The following is a 19,129-nucleotide window of genomic DNA, read 5'->3' on the forward strand; positions in this document are numbered from 1 at the left end:
TGAATCAGAGAGAGATACAGCACAGAAGCAGGCTCTTTGGCCCATCGATTACTTGCCGACCATCAAGCAACCATTCACACTGATCCTGCTTTAACCCATTTTTTTTTATTCTCCCCACATTCTCATTAACTCCCCACCCCCCCAATTCTACCCCTCACCTACACACCAGGGACAACTTACTATGGCCAATTAACCTACTGACCTGCAAGCACGGTAGTGTAGCGGTTAGCATAACTCTATTACTGCGCCAGCAACCCGGGTTCAATTCCGGCCACTGTCTGTAAGGAGTTTGTACGTTCTCCCAGTGTCTGCGTGGGTTTCCTCCGGGTGCCCCAGTTTCCTCCCACATTCCAAAGACGTACTGGTTAGGAAGTTGTGGGCATGCTATGTTGGCGCCGGAAGCGTGGCGACACTTGCGGGCTGTCTCCAGAACACCCTATGAAAAAGATGCATTTCACTGTATGTTTTGATGTACATGTGACTAATAAAGGTATCTTATCTTGGCATGTGGGAGGAAACCGGAGCACCCAGAGATTTAGGTGTCAATATGTAGAGAGTTGTTAGAAGGATATGATAAACTCACTGGAAAATTTTCTATTCTATATTTACCACTTAAAAATAGTTAATTAAAAGTTTGTTCCAGAATTAATTCCACCTGGAGGAAACCCACACGGTCACAGGGAGAACAGGAATTTCCACACAGACAGCACCTGAGGTCAGGATTGAACCTGGGTCTCTGGTGTTGTGAGGCAGTGGCTCTACCCATTGCACCACAGTGCTGCCTGTTCAATAGAATACAGTTCATATGTTCATCGGTAACCCATGTGTGAACATTTCCATAGTCATGATCCCTTAGCTAAAGAAACTTAAACCCTACTGTTAAATCCAAGCCAAAATGGCAAGGGCAGTGAAATTCTTTACAGATTCTCTTACCGATTGTTGAAATCTTTCTACTGACTGACAGCCAGCTGTTGGAATGATTGATGGTTGCAAAGGCTGCATTATTGGCTAAGAATGCCCCCATATTCAATTGATGGATGTGTGCTGGGGGCAGGAGAGAAGGCCTGATATATAAAATGGGGCCCCACCCCAAGGTTACTGACCACTTTATCTTGGTATCAGTAGCTCCATTGTTGTCAGTTTTTATACCTATGTCTCTCCACAGCCTTGAGAAGGAAGTCCCTGTCGGTAGGGAGTCTGGATCGAGAAGGCATGAAGATCGAGATTGGAGACCAAGTCTTGGTGGCAGGGCAGAAGCCAGGAATCATTCGGTATTATGGCAAAACGGACTTTGCCCCAGGTGTGTGAAGTTTTTGAGAGATGTGCAGAGTGGAGCTGGGGTGGGACGTTTGTGAGTTCCTCCATCTTATCAGCAAGTTCACTATCAGGACTTTGTCTTGGAGCCCTTGTGCTTTGGAAAAAGACCATGTTGAAAGGCAGGGAGATTCCCAGTGGCCTGCTCCTGTGTTGTATGTGGGGATGGAGATTGAAAGGATACCAGTGATGGGTATAATCCACAGGGGAATTTTCCTCATTAAGGAATTGGGCCTTTAATATGGAATTAGAAAGGCTTTTGAGGAATAATAATTTGCAGGGCTTTGGGGAGGAAGCAGAGAATGGCATTGATGGGGTTACGCAGAATGGTACAGCATAGGAACAGGCCCTTCGGCCCACCATGTCTGTACTGACCATGATGCCAATGTAACTAATCCCATCCACCTGCACATATCTCTCTATTCCCTGCCTCTTCGTGTGTTTGTTTAACGCCTCTTAAACGTTGTTATTGTATCTGCTTCCACCACTTTCCCTAACAGCACATTCCAGGCACCCACCACTCTCTGTGTATAGAAGAAAAATTGCCTCATAAATCTCCTTTAAACCTGCCCCCCTCACCTTAAACCTATGCCCTCTGGTATTTGACATTTCCACCTTGGGAAAAAGTCTAGATTATCTACCCTATCCATGCCTTTCATGATCTTATCAGGTCTCCCCTCAGCCTCCGATGCTCCGGAGGAAACAACCAGTTTGTCCAACCTCCCCTTGTAGCTAAATCTCTAATCCAGACAACATCCTGGTGAACCTCTTCTGCACCGCCTCCACACCCTTCCTATAGTGTGCACAAGGCAGGTCTTCATTTGTAACGTCTGATGACTGCTTGTAACAATAATAAGTTTCATCTATGCAGCAACCATAACATGGTAAAATGTCGCAAGATGCTTTGCAGGCATGACATCAGAAGTCACTTGACATCAAGAACAGGTGACCAAAAGCATCGTCAAAGTGGGTACACCTTAAGGACCGTCTTAAAAGAGGGAAGAGAGGGAGGTTAAGACCATGACAATTGCCTGCAGTTGCTAATGGTGGAACAGTTATATTTGAGAAGGTCGGAACTGAGGGAGTGCGGAGATCCTGGTGGTGTAAGAGGAGGTGATGGAGATGTGGATGGGGTAAGACCGCAGAGTGATTCAAAGCAAGAGAGAGCATTTAAAAACTGAAATGTGTTAGATTGAGAGGAGGTGTATGTCTGCAAGCACTGGCCTGAGGGAGAATCAGGATTGGAATTGGAACTGAGGCAAAGTTTATGGATGCTGCTCAGGGGAGTTTTGGAATGGTTCAAGTGTGGAAGTAACAGCAAAAAGACCTGCAGTGTCAATCTTTCTCCATGGGCCCTGCCTGGCTGAGTTTGTCGGACATGACGTGGGCCTCCCTTGTTATTTCAGGGGATTTACGCCTAACGGCAAGGGTTGGACCTGTGTTGGTTGTGGAGTGACTCCCACTGTTTATCTGTTGTTCCCCTCAGGATACTGGTACGGGATAGAGCTAGACAAGGCGACTGGGAAACACGATGGCTCAGTGTTCGGAGTTCGATATTACACTTGCTCACCCAAGTATGGAGTATTTGCTCCTCCTTCCAGAGTTCAAAGGTAACCTTCAACAGCCAATGCTAGCCGTAACTCAGCGGGTAGTGCTCTCACCTGTAAGGCAAGAGCTGTGGGTTTGAGAAGTCCCACTCCAGAGAGCGGAGCACAAAAATTTACGCTGACCCTCCAGCGCAGTACAGGAGTGCCACAGTGCCAATGCTGACTGTTGGACAACCTATTAAACCATAGCCACATCTGCTCTGCAGCTGAATGTAACTATTCATGTGGTCAGTATTCTGAGGCAGAGCAGGGGAGCTCACTCCTGTGTCGCCTGCTGACTCCAGGGACCAGTTAAGGAGCAGCGCTGACAGTACTTGGGGCTCTTAATGTTCCATTGCGGGAGGGTACCTCTTCTGGTCAGGCAGCATCTGTGGAGAAAGAAACAGAGCAAATGTTTCGGGTTAATGAACATAGAACAGCACAGGAACAGGCCCTTTGGCCCATGATGTCTGCGCCAAACACGATGCCGAATTAAACTAAATCTCTTCTGCCTGCATGTGATCCACATCCCTCCACATTCTGCACATTCACATGTCTATCTAACAGCCTTTTAAATGAGCCGTAATGAAAGACCGTTGACCTGAAACTTTAACCTGTTTCCCTCTCCACAGACGCTGCCCGACCTGTTGGGCATCTTCAGAGCTTTTTCTGTGTTCTCATCACGCAGAATGTTGGCTTTTGTTGTGGGGTCGAATCTGTTCTGAATGCACAATGGTAAACTAGCACTTAATGCATGGCATGATGCCCGACTGCATTACAGTAAAAGTCCAATAACCCGGCATCTGATTGTTTGGAAATCCCGACGGCTCAGCACCTGGTTCAGTCATTAGTCTGGAATGTGAGCTGGAAGTCCAGAGTGCAAGTGGGATGTACAGCCAGAACCAGGTGTGTGGCTGGGGCTGCAGTCAGGAACGTGGGTGGGTTTGGAGATGATGCAGCGTCCGCAGTGCTTGTACATTTTCCGCTCATCTTAAACTCACTCTGTTCACTGGAATATTTATTACACTATGGTGTCACGTGTAGAATATCGATAAATTGATTTATTATTCCCACATGAACTGAGTGGAAAAACCTTCTGCCATCTATGCAGATCATTTCATCACATCAGTGCATTGAGGTAGTACAAAGGAAAGCGGTAACAGAATGCAGAATAAAATGTAACAGTTACAGAGAAAGTGCAGTGCAGGCAGACGATAAGGTGCAAGGTCATGTCGAGGTAGATTGTGAGGTTGAGAGTCCATCTTATTGTACTAGGGAAACATTCAATAGTCTTATAACAGCGGGATAGAAGCCATCCTTGAGCCTGGTGGTACATGCTTTCAGGCTTTTGTATCTTCTGCCCAAATGGGAGGGGGGAGAAGAGGGAATGTCTGGGGTGGGTGGGGTCTTTGATTGTGCTGGCTGCTTCACCAAGGAAGTGAGAAGTGTAGACAGAGTCCATGGAGGGGAGGCTGGTTTCCATGATGTGCTGAGCTGTGTCCACAACTCTCTGCAATTTCTTGCGGTCCCGGGCAGAGCAGTTGCCGTACCAACTGCGATGCATCCGGATAGGATGCTTTCTATGGTGCATCTATAAAAGTTAGTGAGGGTCAAAGGGGACATACTGAATTTCTTTAGCCTCCTGAGGATGTAGAGGTGCTGGTGTTCTTTAGTGTTTGGAGTATTAATATAAGTAACATCCAATAATCCAGAAGATCTACTCATCCAGCACCACCAAACTCCCAATTATCGGAGTTTGACTATATTATGTGGAGCATTGGGAGTTCCCATCGCCACAGTCACGTCAGCTGCTGCTGGGGTAGAGCTGAAACTAATAATTTATTTTTCCTTCCTTCTCAGGATCGGGGGTCCTAAAACTCCTTCAGGTGATGGAAACATCAGCAAAAAAATTCACCAAGTAACAAGTAAGTTTAGATCGCTTTAGGTGCATGAGATAACTGGTTTTAGAATTTGAAATAGATTGTTCAGAAAAGAGGGGCCATTTGTACCTGGGCTAGCTCACTGTAAGAGGAATCTGATTGGTCCCATTCTTGGACTCTTAATTATTCTTAATTGTTAACGGAAGTGGGGAAGGATTCCACAGTTCCGAGACCCTTGTAAAACGGCAAGAGGTAACAAAGGGGGTGAACTTGGAATTTGCCTGTCAGCATTAGACAGATGTTGGCTGGTCTTTTACACATCTGCTACTTGGTCTGAAGTCAAGCGTAGGGAGACACAGTGGGGTAGAAGCCCACTGTGCCCCCACTAAACAGATGAGATTGTAACATTTGTATGTTGAACTTTGCTGTTGAAATTTAGCTCCATTAAAATCAGAGTCAATGAGCATAACTTCTGCTTCACACATTTAGCACATTCAACAGAGGGTGAATCTTGTCCTGGTGATACCTGATTTTGTACACGTTGAGGATGCAGAGAGTTTGAGATTGCTCCTAACTTGGACCACATTCTAGACAGTTTTGTATTGTGGGTTCATGAACATGAAATGACAAACTTGTAAAAGCACTTTAACTGTGCTGTTTGGCACCCAAGCCTTGGGAACAATGAAAGGTTAGCTCACCATTGGACCACTCGGTCCTGTAACTGAACTGAAATGAATGTGTTCCCATGGATCTAAGGGTTGTAGAATTGTGTACAATTGTACAGTGTAACTTTTGGTGATATTTGTCTTCATGGTTGTTTTCCATAGTGACTCAACCCAAGCGGAACTTGGCAGCCGTGAGAACCCCCAAAGATATTGCGTCAGAGAGCTCCATATCCAGGTAGCGAGATCTGCTGTGTACGCTGTATAAAGAAATGTTGGCGTGTTGAACCTGCCACCTCACCTTTAGCCTCCTGGTTTCTATAGCAGGCAATAGCGTTGGACAACATTAATAGAATGACTCCTGCGTGGGTGACCCCCAAATCTCCAGCCCCTTTCTCAACCTCTCCCTCATGTATACACTTCCTATCTCACCCTCTTCCCCCCTCCACCCTCTTCCCCCTCCCTGCCTGAATATCAGACCCCGTTAATGAGTGAACTCTGTGTTCACTGGACTTCCACTTCCCATTAGAGATAACCAGACATGCAGGATTAACTCTCTCTGCCTGCCCTGGGGTACTGACTCGGTGACGGAGTGTTAACAGAGGGTGGGCACACTTACGCTTGTATCCCAGCTCTGAATTCTAGCCCTACCCTTCACCAAAGTCTTCGAACCCCCAGCACTGGGACTTTGGGACTGTTTTCTCTCAGCCTCATGAGACCAGAGATCCTGAGGCCAAATCTGACAAGCTTGGACACAACGGGCTGTACCCAGTCAGTCTAAAACCAACACTGCAGTCCCAGTGGGTAAATGAGACTGATAACAGACCACGGCACCCACTGCCTGTGTAGAATTGGAAGAACCCACACTCGCTTGTGCAACGGAGGGTCACAAAGACTATTAAAGAGCAAAAGATAGCTTTGAATTCACAAATAATAAATATTGTTATTGTCTTACCCCCAGCCCCCCCCCCCCCCATATGGTTGGACTGGGGGGGTAAGAATTTCAATGGAACCCAGAAGTTGGGGCTCCTTCTGGTCTTGGCTCCACACTGAGCATCCATTGGCCCAGGGCGACTCCCCAACCAGATGTCAGCGTGGCTCCCACTTGGTATGGAGGTCCTTGGGGGTGGGTTTGTGAACTGGGAGGGTGTGTGGTGTGTAAATGAAGGACAGATGTCTGACGGACTGGGAGCTGAGAGGGAATTCCTCATGGCCCGCAGACACTCCTGCTAAAGACATTTACCTGTCCCTCACAATCTTCCTTGTTCCCCCTTCAGTTCTGGGCTCTCCCGAGCCCCGGCAAACCTGGTCATCCTTCCCAAAGCAACAACCGTTCTGCTGGAGAAACTCAGCAGGTCGAGCAGCGTCTGTGGGGGGGGGGGGGGGGGGGATGGGAATGAACTGCGGATGTTTCAGGGTGCAGGGTTTTGACCTGAACCGTCGACAGTTCCCTTCCTCCCCCAGTTGCTGCCCAACCCGCTGAGTTCCTCCAGCAGATTGTGTGTTGCTGCAGGTTCCAGCGTCTGCCGTCTCTGGTGTCTCTATCCTCATTAAAGCCTTCAGGTAGGTCAAATCGGAGACCATGTACCTCGGTGAAGTTGTCTGCAACCCCACCCCACGTCCCCTTGTCCCACATTGGAAGGTTCTCTCCTGCACTCCTGAAATTCTTGTAAACTACAAGATTTTTCTGACTTTGACATAAAGCAAGGATATGTTCAGTTGAAGGGCCTTGAATACATCCAATTTATAAAGCTGGTCCATCGATGGGGGATGTGTTTCTGAGCAGCCCAATGACCTTTGTTAGTGGGGTCACCAAACAGTGAACAGAGCTGGATCTTTGTACATTAATTTTTCCAAAGTCAAAGTCAAGTTTATTGTCATATGCACAGGTGCAATGAAAAACTTACAGCAGCATCACAGACACATGGTATCATATAAGCAGCATTCACAAGAAAAAACATAAATTATGCACAATTTTTTACAAGGAAGAACAAAATTAGAACAAAAAAAAGTCAATTTTAGTGCAAAGTGGTCATAGTGTTGCTATACTCAGGTAGTGATTAGGGTTGTACAGGTTGGTTCAAGAACTGAATGGTTGAAGGGAAGTAGCTGTCTTGAAACCTGGTGGTGTGGGGACTTCAGGCTTCTGTACCTCTGCCCAATGGTAGCTGTGAGAAGATGGCACGGCCCGGATGGTGGGGATCTCCGATGATGGATGTTGCCTTCTGAGGCAGGCACCTCCTGTAGATACTCCCGATGGTGGGGAGGGATGTGCCCGTGATGTATTGGGCAGAGTTCACTACTCTCTGCAGCTTGTTACATTCCTGTGCATATCGAATTGGCCGTGCCAGACCCTGATGCAACTGGTCAGGACACTTTCAACAGCACATCTGTAGACGTTTGTTAGAGGCTCTTCTAACAATGATCGTACACTTCCAGCTGGTCCTGCACACATTCCCCCCCCCCCCCCCCCCGTCCCCCCCCCCTTCCCCACCACCATTGTTCATTGCCCGTGGTACAGAAGCCTGAAGTCTCACACCACCAGGTTCAAGAATAGCTACTTCCCTTCAACCATTGTATATATTCCACGGTCTAATTTCAAGGCCTAGAGACTGATTTTAGAGTGTTTGAACAGAATGTTATTGCTTTGTCCAAGACTGATTAATGATGTGGTGAATTACGTGTGAATGGGACTGATTAATGTGAATAACGTGCGGAATGGGATTAGTTGGGCTCATCCTTCAGTGTGTTGGTTGGAGCATCCTCTCTCAACCCTGATCACTTTGTACTCTCAACCTCCCCTTCCAGTCTCAATGCCCTGGTCTCTCTTCTCTCTTCTCATTTCAGGTTACTTTTCTGCTGCTGGTTCCATGGATGTTGAGAGCAGAAATGCAGTCGTAAAAAAAGCCTCCTCACCTTTCTCCTCAGACTCTGCTCTTCCTTCTCGACTTCTGTTCTTTATTGTGCTTTGGAAACAGACTGCTGATAACGGTCCTAGATACTAGTTCACCCAGATACAGACATAGTTTGATTCTAGTGCCTTGATCCCAATGAAATATCCCTGCATTCCACAGTAGTTTCAATAGATTAAATAACCGTTCATTTGATACACTGACTGAAAGATATATTATATTCACAAACGTGATGCTGGTTTGTGGGTTCCTGTTTAACATTGACTGAAAAATACTGATGGTGCATTGACTGTCACAATTATGGTGTGTACGGTAAACCCCAGAAATATATGTACTTCCTCTATTTTGCATTTAAGTTTAGATCCCATTGACGCATCAATTGTTTCACTGTATGAAGGAGTTTAAAGGGACGGTGATTTGAGATTTTACAGGGCTGGTAAGGTTCTAAGGGTGAGTGACTCACTTTGTGCCAAATGGGATCAAATAGATTTAAAAAAAAAAGCTGTTTATTATGTAAAGTTTAAAAAAAGCAAAAATAAAAGTTAGGAAAAGTTTATTATGGACTGCTGTTAAGAGGGATCTCATGGGGTGTAACAAATTATTATTAGAGTTTGCTTATTTTCATACTTCCTCGCCTCTCTCGACGACATCGAATGAAAATCCAAAAAACTGCGGATGCTGAAATCTAAAATAATAACAGAAAATGTTGGAGACCCTCAGAGTTAACGTTTCAGGTTGAAGATCCTTCATCAGACATAACTCTGTCTCTCTCTCCACAGACGCTGCCTGACCTGCTGAGTGTTCCAACATGTCCTGTTTGTATTTCTGAATCCTTGGTGAATCTTGCCAGGGAATTGGGCTGAGGGAGGCATCACAGCTCAGGTTGGCCCTCACTCATCAGCCAGGTGCACCTTTGCCAAGACTGAGTCACCCAAGTGTCAGAATTGCATCCCTCCCCTCCCACCCCCCAACTGGCTGGGGTCAGGAGCTGGAATGGTTTATTGACCTCACCACAGCCCTGATGTGGGCCATCAACTTGGCAACATCTGGGGGCTTTGAATCTGCGATCAAGAACCTCGCCAAGGAGAGTTTAACCTCTTTAACCTGAAGTTTTGATTAACAGGAGGCTTCACCCAAGTTTATCCAGTTACAGCCACTGCCTAATGTCATTATTGGTTTAACTGGAGGCTGCGATGGCTGATCTTTCTAATTCCTGATCTCCTTGTGTACTATACATCTACCTCTGAGCAGGATCTGATGTATGGACTCACTAATCGTTTTCCTTCGATCTGAGCACCCCTTCCTCTGATCCCAGCACACTGCGCAAGGCTTGTGAATTAGGCATCAATTTGATTAACATAGAACAGTACAGCACAGAACAGGCCCTTCAGCCCACAATGTTGTGCCAACATAGCTATTCCCTCCTACCTACAGAATGCCCATATCTCTCCATTCTCCTCTCATTCAAGTGTCCATCCAAGCCCCACTTAAAAGCCCCCAATGAATTTGCCTCCACCACCCTATCAGGCAATGCATTCCAGGCATCCACCACTCTCTCAGTAAAAAATGTACCCCTCAGGTCTGTTCTGAACCTACCCCCTCTCACCCTCAATGCATTGAGCGGGTTGGGCCTGTATCTACTGGGCTTTAGAAGAATGAGTGTTATCGTACTGATACAGAAGATTTTAAAAGGCTTGACGACATAGATACTGAGGATGTGACCTCGGGGGAATCCAGAACCCGGGGGTGAGAGTGACTAGCTTTAGAATACAGGGTCGTACATTAAAATTCTTTTCTGAGGCCATAAATGCTCTGCTGCCAAGCGCTGTGGATGCTGGGTCACTGAATATATTCAAGGCCAAGCTGGGAGGATTTCGGATGATCAGGGATTTGAAGGTTATAGCAATTGGGCAGGTGGATTCCAAAGCCAAGATCAGATCTGAAGAGAGAAGGTTCAAGGGACCATGTGGCTGATTTCAGCTCCTCCTCTTCTGGGGGTTGATTGCTGGCAGTAAGGTCAACTCTAACCTGGTTCACTGGTGCTGTGGGCAGGTCTGACCACTGATGTCACTCAGTGTCCCCCGAGCAGTCAGTTGTGGCGATGGTGCAGAGGGAACGCTATGAGGTATTGGACCTATAGCACACCCGAGCCTGACACTACACTGATGTCCATCCCCATTGTCAGACTATCAAAGTAAGGGCAAGAACAATGAAGTCATGTTCAGGAAAAGGCAGAATACCACAGCTCACCAGTTGGAAGTGGGTCGCTGTGTTCCGAAATATGCTCATTAGAAAGTGGCCTGTTCCGCACTTGGCAGTCAGGTTCCAGATTGCAAGTTAAGGTGGGATCCTGAATTCCATTTAACCAAATCTAGCCAAACATGTTCCAGTGCAACAACAACAGCAACTTGTATTTCTATAGCAGCTTCAGTGAGGGAGAACATCCCACCACTGCACACACAAGTACTCTCGTTAGAACCAAAGCTACAGCATTAATTTTGTTTCTGTAAAGTTTGATCACTTGAGTCAGAATTTTAGTGAATTCTCATCTGTGGTGTAATGGTTTAGTGTTCATTTTCCATAGAGAAATGTTTTCCTGTTTTAGATTCAGATTGTCAAAAACATCTATGAAAATCCCATGCTGGGGAACCAGAAATCAACATTCAGTCACTACAAATTATATTTTATGTTTACTAGTTTAGTGGCCTCTTTGTCAAGATTTCTGGCTCAATATAAAGGCAAAACTCCAAAAGGAGTTCCCCAAATCCTTAAAGTCAGAACTGCATTTGCTGTCAATTAGCTCTCTCTATCAGTGAAGCGATGCCTGCACCGTTCTGCTCTGGCCCACGGCTGCTATTAGATTACCCACTGAGCAAACCTACAGTTAGTGCAGAGATACTGGGAGCGTGGGACAGACTTGGAAACACGAGCCACCGCATTCAAGGATCTGCTGCTTTAATGTACTGATGAGAGACTTGCGTTTAATGTTTAGAGCGTGGGTGGGTGTGCATGAGGGAGAGGGAGAATGTATGGACAACTGGAGTGCTAACCAGGGGTGTGAGACATGTTGGATTAATTGCATCGCAAAGCTCAAAGCCATTTGTAATTTGAGACACAAGAGATTCTGCGGATGCTGGAATCTGGAGCAACACACAAAATGCTGGAGGAACTCAGCAGGTCAGGCAGCATCTATGGAGGGGAATAAACTAGCTGGGGTCACTGCATTGCTATTTTTTTTTAAAAATCCTTTTTGCTGTGTTTCCACATAAAACACACACACACACACACACACACACACACACACACACACACACAGTTTCTGACTGCAGTGGTTTTGAAAGTGTCTTTGTTAACCAGGGGACCAGTTTCACCACCCAGCCCCCCCCCCCCCCCACCTTCACTGACCAAACCCCACCACATCATCACTGCCTCTAACCCCTCCTCCACTGCCAGATCTGTCAACAATGTAGACCGTTTCCTCCAGTTTAAGACTGACGCACGTGTTCCCTGCAAGCTCAGGGCTTCTTGGAGGGTTTTGCAGCCACTGAATGACGTGGCCACTGCTGTAACGTAGGAAGCACGGCAACCAAATTCTTCACAGCAAGCTCCAGCGAGCACATGGTGATGCAGATTCTGGGACCAAATATTGGTTAGGGCTCACATTTTATTTTCATATTTCCTTATGTCATAGAAGGATGCCATTCGGCCCATCGAGTGTATACTGGTTCCCTGAGCAATCCCATTTCCCCCATTTATTTCCCTGTAACCTATTCCCTCTCAGCTCGCCCCGGATTTTCCACAGCGGCCAATTAACCCACCGACCCACTCGTCTTTGGGATGTGGGAGGAAGCCAGAGCACCCGGGGGAAACTCATGCAGTCATAGGGAGAGCGTGCAAGCTCCACACAGACAGCACCTGAGGCCAGTGGAAGCTTCCTTAATCTTCATCCAGGTGTTGTCTCCTGGAAGTTTAGCATCCTATCGAAGTCCTGCCACTCCAACAGTTCTCTGCTGCCTCAGCCCCACAATGAGACCTTGACCCAGATTTTGCAATTAAGTCCTCGACTTGAGGCCACAATCCTCCGACTCAGGTGAGGGTCTCACCCGTAGAGCTACAACCCGACACACAAGGAGATTACATTTGTCTCCAGCCATCCAGTGAAAGGCTGCTTTGATCCATCTGCTGCTTTGATCCAATTTCACTGCATGATCCCTTTAACAGAATAATTGTTAATAGTCTTGTACTGTGATCATAGTGCCTCAGTCAGTATTGCTAATCATTGCCTTATAGGAGTTTGTGGGATATTTCTCTGTGTATGGATTGCTGGGTTTTCTCCATTCCATCCGTGATTGTATTTTAAAATTACTTCACTTCTGGGACATCCCAAGGTTGTGAAAGGTGCTATAGAAATGCAAAGCAGAAAATCTATGGGCCAGATTTTGTTTGTGTGCTTTTGAGTGCTGCCCAGCGCTGAGTTACTGGTCATAAGCTGACAATGAGCCCCTAGGGCTAGTTGCAAGACTTGAGGTAATCCCCACCCTGCTTCCCCTCCATGCTCCTTCGGGACCCTTCTTCAGGACCGAAGATAGGAAAAGGGGAAGCCCGATATATAGGAGGGAAAAGCAGGGCAGTGATAGGTGGACAAAAGAGGGGAGGTGGGGTGGGCACAGGGCGGTGAGAGGTAGATGCAGGTAAGAGATTACACTATCACTGATATGTGGGTCCTCAGCCTCCTCCACTGCCAGGAGAATTCCAAATGCAAACTGGAGGAACAGCACCTCATTTTCCATCTAGGAACCTTGCAGCCTAACGGCATGAACACCGAATTCTCCCACTTTATGTAATCCCCACCCCCCCTTCCCCACAACACCCCCCCACCATGCTTCTTCTTCCCTTTCCTAGCCTCTTTTTTTTTCTCTCCCCCCTGTGAACCATCCCCCGGTGGATCTGCTCTCCCCTCCTCCCCCGCACCTGCCCATCACTATCTCTTACCTGCATCTACCTATCACCACCCTGTGCCCACCCCCCCTCCCCTCTTTTGTCCACCTATCACTGCTCTGCTTTTCCCTCCTATATATCGGGCTTCCCCTTTTCCTATCTTCAGTCCTGAAGCAGGGTCCCGACCCGAAACGTTGACCGCCTGCTTTTCTCCACGGATGCCGCCTGGCCTGCTGAGTTCCTCCAGCATCGTCGTGGTCTTCATCTAGATTCCAGCACCGGCAGTCCTTTGTTTCTCCAAGACGTGAGCCAGTCCCTGAACCCAGAGGCTAACCATTTCTGTCCCTGCACTTGTCCCCTTTAGCCACCAGGGGGAGTGTGTATCAGAATTTCCAGCCAATCCAGAAGGCAAATACTCCCCAGCGGTGAAGGAATAATCAATAGTTCATAATATTTTCACGCAGCCTTGTAATGTGCTTAAAGAGTGATTTGGCCAGGGGGACATTTTCTCAAAGCCTTGTGCACCGGTGTTGGTGCATGGCATGGCATTAACAAAGGAATGGGAGAGGAAGGTTAGTTTACCTGTGCAATGTGACCGAGCCAGTGCCTCACGAATCACCCCCCAGCTTCTTGCATCATTGCCACTCTCCTCCGCCCTCACCTGCCTGTCACACCCCTTCCACCTGGATCCCCCATCACCCTCCAGCTCTTGCTCCACCCCTTCCCCTGCCCCCCTTTTTATTACTGCCCTATTTCCCCTCTTTCCTTCCTGTCCTGATGAAGGGTTTGGAGCTGAAACGTCGACTCTCCATTTAAGATAAGATGTCTTTATTAGTCACCTGTACGTCGAAACACACAGTGAAATACATCCTCTGCAAGTGTCGCCACATTTCTGGTGCGAACATAGCACGCCCACAACTTCCTAACCTGTACGTCTTTGGAATGTGGGAGGAAACCGGAGCACCCGGAGGAAACCCACGCAGACACGGGGAGAACGTACAAACTCCTTACAGACAGTAGACGGAATTGAACCCGGGTCGCTGGCGCTGTAATAGCGTTACGCTAACCGCTACACTAGATGCTGCCTGACCCACTGAGTTCCTCCAGCATTTTGTGTGTTGCTCCATATTTCCAGCATCTGCAGTCTCTTGTGTGTCCTCATCTACATTTGTATATAACCAATTTTACCATAGTAAACGATCCCAAGGAGCACTCTCCAACAACATTTGACTTGGACAAGAGGACGTAAGGAGATATTGGGGCAGATGACCACATCTCAGCCAGGCGGGGAGGTTTGAGGAAGGATTCCAAAGCTCGGGGCCCAGGCAGAGGAGGGTCTGTCTGCCAGTGGTGGAGTGGGGAAAGTTGAGGGGGTGGATTTGCAGTCTTGTTGCTTTACCTGAGGTATCAGATGTTAGAAGGTAGCTTTGCTTATCGTGGTGAAATGTTTCGAGGCTGTGAACTGCTGGAACCAGCAGATGACTACATGGTCTCCCATACCCAGATCCAAAGTTTTGTCTGGTACATTAGAATGCTAGACAGGATCTAGAATGGACATTTCTCCAAAGTCATTTAAAAAATAGATTAATTTTGTCCTTTCTGGTTTATTTCATGATTCCTTAAACCTATTTAAATAAATTAAAGTTGCTGTCTTAGGATATCAAAATCTCTCTCTTTAAGCCACCCCCACTGTCTCACCTTTGTGCCTATGTCTGTCCCCACCCCTGTCGTAATCCCCTCATTATCTTGCCCCCTGACACTACATCACTCAAACCCCAGATGGGTTTCAGAAAGTAGTCACCGTTCCATGTGTTACAATCGGTCCATTTTGCCCATGAACCCCACCTCCTGCCATCATGAGCACCCCAGCACTCCCCACCCCTCTGAGCAGGTTTGGGGTTCGGCATGTTGACACTAGCAGTGTTGGGTGTGGCCTCTTGATGCGATGCTCAACAAAAACATGAATATTTATTGCAACGTTGTGGTGGGAAGTGCTGGGATCCAGTCCCAGAAGATCTACCAGGCAGCCCAAGAACTGGCAGCGTGCCATTGAGTGTGTGAGGTGTTCACCCACCAGGACCAACAGCTCTCTAAAATATATATTCTAACACAACTTGCAAGTCTAATGGGAAGGAGCAGGGTGTGTGAGGCTTAAACTTCTTCAAAGACCCAGCACAGACATGGTAGACTGAGTGGCCTCTGCTGCAGTGTGTAGTTCTATAATCCAGAGACCTGCTTTCCCTCAGGTGGGCTTTTGGAATTGGAAACAGAGACAGGAGTTGATTTAACGTGGAGGGGAGGAGGGTTGGAGATCCTAGCTGGGGTAGGACTTGTACCTCTCGGCCAGAGTCACCAGGTCAAGTGGCTGCTGTGTTAGCCCTCCCTCGCTCTCCTTCCCTCCCTCGCTCGCTCACTCTCTCTCCCTCCCCCTTCCAACCAGACACCAGGGGAGTTATGGCAGCTTGCCTGTTGCTCCGGCTGCTCATGAAGTCGTACAGCAGACCCCTCGCTCGACTAATCCTCCACTGCCTAACACAAACATAGAACGTTACAGTACAGTACAGGCCCTTCGGCCCACGATGTTGTGCCGACATTTTAACCTCCTCTATCAATTCCTCAAGGTGAGGAATTGAGCCTCATCGAGCTGGCCAAACCTGTGCATCACAAGCAGGGACATGCTCTTCACTGCGTCCCTGTAGCTTTGGTGTGTCAAGGGTTAAGAGTGGCTGTTGCTGCTGGCGAGGACCTTCACTTTTCGAGCTGCAGGAGCAGAGTTTCTGCTCATTTCAACTTCTCCTTGTTTATACTTTTCTGCAATTTATCAACCTCTGTATTAACTCCAGTGAATTACTGCATGCTCCTACCTAGCTAATACATATTCTCTTTCTCTGAAGCCTTTGTGTATTTTCTGAATGATCTGTCACTCCTCTGGCATGTATCTCACACGTTGATTAAGATCATTAAATCATTGTGCAATTTACCATCCAGTTGTCCTGCGCTCCTTTTGTAACAGTGCTGGTGTCAACCTGGGGAGGTCCATTCTCATTATGCCCCCTTCAGTGGGGACAGTTTATCAACATTTGACGTTCACCAGAAGAACCACAAGCCATGCCTGGGAGCTGACGATACTGTTGGAGTACCGGGTCGAGCAGAATATTCTCACCGGTAGAAAAGGAACAATGAATTGGCAGCACTGTGATAGACTCATCGTTGTACAGTACAGAAACAGGCCCTTCGGCCCAACTCATCCATGCCGACCAAGATGCCCATCTAAGCCATTGCTTAACCATCTTGCTCAACCGAGATGCCCATATGCCTGCATTTGGCCCATATCCCTCTAAACCTTTCCTATCCATGTACCTGTCCAAGTGTCTTTTAAATGTTATAATGTAGAGCAAGGTCTGAAGTTCAGACGCTGGTGTTTGTTTGAGATGATTCAAAGGGTTCACAATAGTTTCTGGTGTTCTGGATACCTGGGTATAATTCTTCCACTGAGATAGCAAGTGAGGGCAGCAAATTGTGGAAGTGTTCAATCACGTTGTATTCTTGACAGGGATGTTAATTAGTAAGAAGTATGTATTGTACTTCCTTATGACATAGGAGGCCATTTGGCCCATTGAGTCTATGCCAGCTCTGAGCAATCCCCTTCCCTGTGACTGGCTGTTCAGCCATGGGCACTGAATCATTGGATCACAAAGAGCACATTGAAATCTGAAGCTTGTGAAGGGTCCAGCAAAAGACCAACTGTTGCACGGATTTCAGAATGTTTGCAAGGGTAACTCTGTAACCTTGGGAATCCTTGAGGTAGGTTGGGAAAGGGATGTCGTGAGGCTTCATTGACTTGCTGGAGTCATCTTATCGATGGATAAGTACAGAGGAGCAAGGATCCATGTCCACAGGGAGCAGGGCAGGGTAGGTAAGGTGTCCTGGAAAGCCAGTGGATGGAGACACAGGAGACTTCAGATGCTCGAATCTGGAGCAACACACAAAGCACTGGAGGAACTCAGTGGGCCAGGCAGTGTCTGTGGCAGGAAATGGACAGTCAATATTTTGGGTTGAGACCCTTCATTGGACTGGTTGGTTTTGGCCTGGACATGGAGTCAGAGTCATACAGCAAGGAAACAGGCCCTTCGGCCCAACTCGTCCATGCTGACCTTGTTGCCCAGCCAGTGAGTACCATCTGCCCGCATTTGGCCCAGAGCCCTCTAAACCCCTCCTATCCATGGACTTATCTAGATGGCTTTTAAATGTTGCTAATGTGTCCGCCTCTTTCTGGCAGCTCATTCCAAGCATGCACCACCCTTTGTGTGAAGAAGTTGCCCCTGATGTCTACAGATCTACAGAACTTGGAGCTGGGAAGCAGGCTTAACCCAGATTGTTAATATTTGGCTGGCATAGGCACAATGGGCCAAATGGTCTGTGCTGTAAACTTCCATGAGTGAGGTTCTGTGGGACAGACTGACTTGGGAGGTTGGATGATTGGAGCCACTACGATGAAAGCCACTGCTTGTTCTCTGTGAGTTGCCAGTGTGGGACCATGGACAGGACTGGCATACGGATCAGCAGCCCTCAAACAGCCCCCCACCACACCCCTGTGCTTTGAACAAACTAGTGGTCTTGCACACACACACGTATATACATACGTGTGCACATATACACAGACACACCACATGTATACAAATATATGCACAAACATGCACACACACACACATACACACTCACAAACATATATAAACTCTCTCGCCTTCACTCACATATGCACACACACACTACTCAAAACAAAAAGAGAAAATGTCTCTCCCCAGAGCAGATAAAAAAAAATTATTATTATCCATTCACAGGACAGACATTACAGGTAAGATCGTCAATCTTTAATTCCCCCTGAATTAAGGGGCATAAAAGGGTCAACCTCATTGGTTGGTCTGGAGTCACAAATAGGCCAAACTGGGTAAAGACTGTGGATTTCCTCCCCTGAAGGATATTTGTGAACCAGGTAGATTTATGCAACCCACTACTATCATGTTCACTATTACTGAGACTATTGCTTTGTTCCAGATTAATTTAATTTAAAATCCCCAGCTGCTGTAGCAGGATTTGAACTCCGATCTCTTTTGGTCCAGGGATCTAGAAACCAGCCCAGTAATTAATTCGACAGTGCCTGACTTCTTTCACCAGTGCCAGCTGACCTGCAAAAGAGTGAATCTTATAACCAAAAAAAAAATGTCGGGCTTTTTACAAAGGAACAGCAGTCACTGTACAGATTCGAACCGTGTCTTCGACGGAAAGCTTGGAGAACCCTGCAGTCGATGTGAGCGATTGAGATGAGACTCCACAGATGAGACAAGTTAAAATGTGAAAGTAAGACCTGTTGGCATGGGTTCAAAGTTTGGTCAGAACAGGGTGTTATTGACAATGCCCTAGACACAGGGAGCGGATTTGCGCAGGTGAATCACAGGTGGTTATTTTATTCAGGTGATGTTGAGGATTTTTCTTCCAGGATCTGTAGGTTGGCCCAGCCGGCTCCCATATAGGTAAATATTTTGTAAGTATACTTTTATGTTTTGCTGTCTAATATTTAACAAAATCCACGCCAGGTTGGGAATGAACCACTGGGAATGATCACTGGGGGTGTGTGGCGACAGACTCTCAGTGCTGGGCTGTCATGATGCAACACTAGGATGGACTGAGTGCTTGCCCGCTTCCTCCGTGGCATCACACGTGCTCGAGCTGTTCAACTTTCCTTGGAGGGGCATCTTCTGTTTCCTTGACTTTGCCCGTCGATTCTTGAACCAGACCTACGTGGAAACGAGGAGCGTTTAGGAAGAAAGACACAGCGA

General features: G+C 47.2%; 1 protein-coding gene across 1 annotated transcript in view; it reads left to right on the top strand.

Annotated features, from left to right (window-relative positions):
• The window catches only part of LOC127586401 (CAP-Gly domain-containing linker protein 3-like), a 48,149-nt gene extending 31,876 nt beyond the window's left edge, over positions 1-16,273 (top strand). Inside the window, 6 exon segments of the mRNA XM_052044326.1 lie at positions 1,166-1,300; positions 2,801-2,924; positions 4,761-4,825; positions 5,608-5,680; positions 8,290-8,306; positions 8,309-16,273. Coding sequence (XP_051900286.1) covers positions 1,166-1,300; positions 2,801-2,924; positions 4,761-4,825; positions 5,608-5,680; positions 8,290-8,306; positions 8,309-8,343 — 449 coding nt within the window. The 3' untranslated portion in view covers positions 8,344-16,273.
• The last annotated feature ends 2,856 nt before the right edge of the window (positions 16,274-19,129 follow it).

The sequence above is a fragment of the Pristis pectinata genome, chromosome 35 (genome assembly GCF_009764475.1).
Source record: "Pristis pectinata isolate sPriPec2 chromosome 35, sPriPec2.1.pri, whole genome shotgun sequence".
Classification (NCBI taxonomy): Eukaryota; Metazoa; Chordata; class Chondrichthyes; order Rhinopristiformes; family Pristidae; genus Pristis; species Pristis pectinata.